At 37.7% G+C, this 3,059-nt stretch overlaps 1 protein-coding gene across 1 annotated transcript in view; it reads left to right on the top strand.

Annotated features, from left to right (window-relative positions):
* Nucleotides 1–382: 382 nt before the first annotated feature.
* LOC137615826 (protein FAM200C-like) overlaps nucleotides 383–3,059 on the top strand; it is an 8,825-nt gene continuing 6,148 nt past the window's right edge. The window contains exon 1 of the mRNA XM_068345517.1: nucleotides 383–1,198. Within this exon, the coding sequence (XP_068201618.1) occupies nucleotides 383–1,198 (816 nt within the window). The remainder of the gene's footprint in view (nucleotides 1,199–3,059) is intronic.

Below are 3,059 nucleotides of genomic sequence, written 5' to 3'. Positions count from 1 at the left end.
CTTTCCTAATGAAGGGATAAAGTTAAAACAAACTCGAGTCTAGGGTACACGTATCTGCAATCAACACGTATATTCTTCTGCCTAAGTGAGTTATGGTCTCCCTGTTTTAATTTTTTTTATCGATATATATAAAGTACTACTGGAAGATTGGTTTCATTCTGTTTTATTTCTATATTTTTTTTTGCTTTCTTTACAATTCATACTTCAACGGGCGATAGGTTGTACGCAACGTTGATCATCACTACAGCAGTGTAGTCACTGCAGTATTTTCACAGAATGTATTGTGATTCTTACATTTTTATTGGTGTAAGGAAAGGAAGCTGAGAAGAAACTCCAACAAGTGTCATTGTCGAATGATGTGAACCATAACCGAATTATCGACATGAGTGGTGACATCCTGGAACAATTTGTAGCTGACATCAAGGCTAGTCCAGTCAAGATTATCATACAAGTTGATGAATCGACAGATGTATCCAACTGTTGTCAGCTATTGGCGGTATTTCGCTATGTGAACGAAAAATATGTGGAAGAAAGTTTTCTCTTCTGTCAGTCCCTGAAGACAACTGCACAATCTAAAGATGTGTTTAATAATATACAAGAATTCTTCTCAAGAAACGCACTTCACCTTGACGGAATTGGTTCAATATGTACCAATGGTGCACCAGCCATGTTAGGCAATCGTTCTGGGTTTGTTGCACTGATGAGGAAAGAAATTCCTAATCTGAAAGTCACTCACTGCTTTCTTCATCGTCACGCTCTTGCAGCAAAGACATTGTCTCCAGATCTGAAGAAAACTCTGGATGTTTGTGTTAAGGCTGTAAACTTGATTCGCAGCCGGGCTTTGAATCATCGATTGTTTCCGTCACTTTGTGAGGAAGTAGGCCAGGAACACACTGTGCTTTTGTACCCCACTGAAGTGATGTGGCTGTCACGTGGTCTTGTTTTATCTCGTTTGTTTGAACTGAGAGGAGAAATTCACCATTTTCTTCATGAACGGGTACAAGAACTGGCCATGCGTTTCAGTGACCCTAGTTTTGTTCAGATGCTTGCCTACTTGGCTGATGTGTTTTCGGCACTTAAGGAACTCAATCTCTCTCTGCAGGGAAGGGGACTTGATATTGTGACTGCAAGAGAGAATTTGGCAGCATTCAAGGAAAAGCTAGCCTTGTGGATAAAGCGTGTGAAGATGGGGAATTTGGTAAATTTCCCCTGCCTGGAAGAGACACTCACAGAAAATTCTGTCCTGCCTCCAAACTTTGTTGCAAAAATTGTTGAACATATGCAGATGCTGTGTGCTTCCTTTGATGGTTACTTCTCATGTGGAGAGTTACAAGCCTGTAATAACTGGATCTTGAACCCTTTCATGCAGAATGGAAGATGATGATGATGATGGCAGCATCATGGAAGAATCCAAATGGAGTTCACCAATAGTCAGCTGGATCACTTCTGGGCTTCTCAGCTGGAAGCATACACTGCACTAGCAACGAAAGCACTCGAAGTGCTGGTACCTTTTGCAACTACTTACTTGTGTGAGCAAGGATTTTCTTGTCTACTTCACATCAAAACGAAAAGCAAAAATCGGCTGAATTCTGAACATGACATGCGAGTAGCACTCAGTACTAAGACACCAAGATTTGATGCCATTATGTAGAAAAAACAGCAACAACGAAGTCACTAGGTTTACAGTGCAGTACAGGTAAAATATAATGTAATTTTGAACCAAATTAAAGATAATATTCTTGTTGATACATATTCATATTTTTTTCTCTTTAAAGAACTTTAAGCTGTATGAATGAATATTGAATAAAAAAGTTTTTATTATTACATCAAATTTGTATTTTTAGCTTTTTCATATATTCAGAATCCAGGGGGGTGCGAGAACTGACTGCTGATTTGAAAAGGGTGCGAACACTGAAAAAGGTTAAGAACCACTGTTTTAGAGGGATATGGAAATATACAGATTTCCCGCAAATATTGATAGGCTTTTGGACTTAAACTACGCAAGGCAATAGCATTTCTATCATCATCACCAGACCTACGATGTATAGGGGTCACATTTAACAAATATTCTATTTGTTATTCACTGAAGAATTTACTTGAAGCAAAACTTATCTTGGCTACTACACGTTGCATCTCTTTCTTTAAAAGTATCCTCTCTTTCTCCCATTCTCCTTTTTCCTTTAGCAAAGCTTCTCTTTGCTTTCTGACATTCTCCAGTTCCTTTTGCACCTCTTCAATATTTATAATTTTTTTCTTTGAATGCCTCAAGCTTCAAACTGTTCTGATTTTCTTGGGGAAAGATTTGTTTAATTCTCCACCGGAAAATCCTTGCTAATTCGTATTTTCAGTTCCTTTCTTTTGTTCAGTTGCAGAATTCACTGAAAACAGATTTCATTATTGCAGAAAAGAGTTTAACAGATGAAATATATACTCTCAAGTGATATGCTTTATAATGCACTCACACACAATAATAATAATAATGATAATAATAATAATAATAATAATAATAATAATAATAATAATAATAGGGGTTGCTATGATTTGTAGAGATTCTGATAACTGATGTAATTTAATAATAATCAAGCCTAGTTAGATTCAAGGCTTACCATTCAATGTTAGGGCAGCACCATCTTGCAATAAAATTGCATTTCCTGGAGTTGGAAGCTGAAGGAGCTCGTGTTTTAGATTTCTTTTATAAGCAGTTGATCCAAAATGCAGGTTACAAACTCTTGCGTTTTTAATATTAACAGGAGTGACAGTGCAAAACTGCAGCCATTTCTGTTGCAGGTCCTGATCTTTAGGAAAACGATGAAATTTCACGTTTGTATTTTTCTTTCGCCTCTGACTTGATCTACATGCATAAAGGGAGCAAGTAGCCAATGTCTACATCTAGACCAACCAGGTGAAGAGCTCCTTAATCCGGTGTTGGTATGAGACGGTTTCTTTGTTCTTCACTCTGGTTTGGTCAAATGTTGACTGATCCATTTTTTGTACCTGAGCCTCGGTCAGTGCAGCCACGTGACGTCATGCGCAAAATTGTCTTATTTTGGTCGAAAGCG

The sequence above is a fragment of the Palaemon carinicauda genome, chromosome 22 (genome assembly GCF_036898095.1).
Source record: "Palaemon carinicauda isolate YSFRI2023 chromosome 22, ASM3689809v2, whole genome shotgun sequence".
Taxonomy (NCBI): domain Eukaryota; kingdom Metazoa; phylum Arthropoda; class Malacostraca; order Decapoda; family Palaemonidae; genus Palaemon; species Palaemon carinicauda.
The sequence above is the reverse complement of the archived record's forward strand: the minus strand, read 5'-3'. Positions and strand labels throughout refer to the sequence as shown.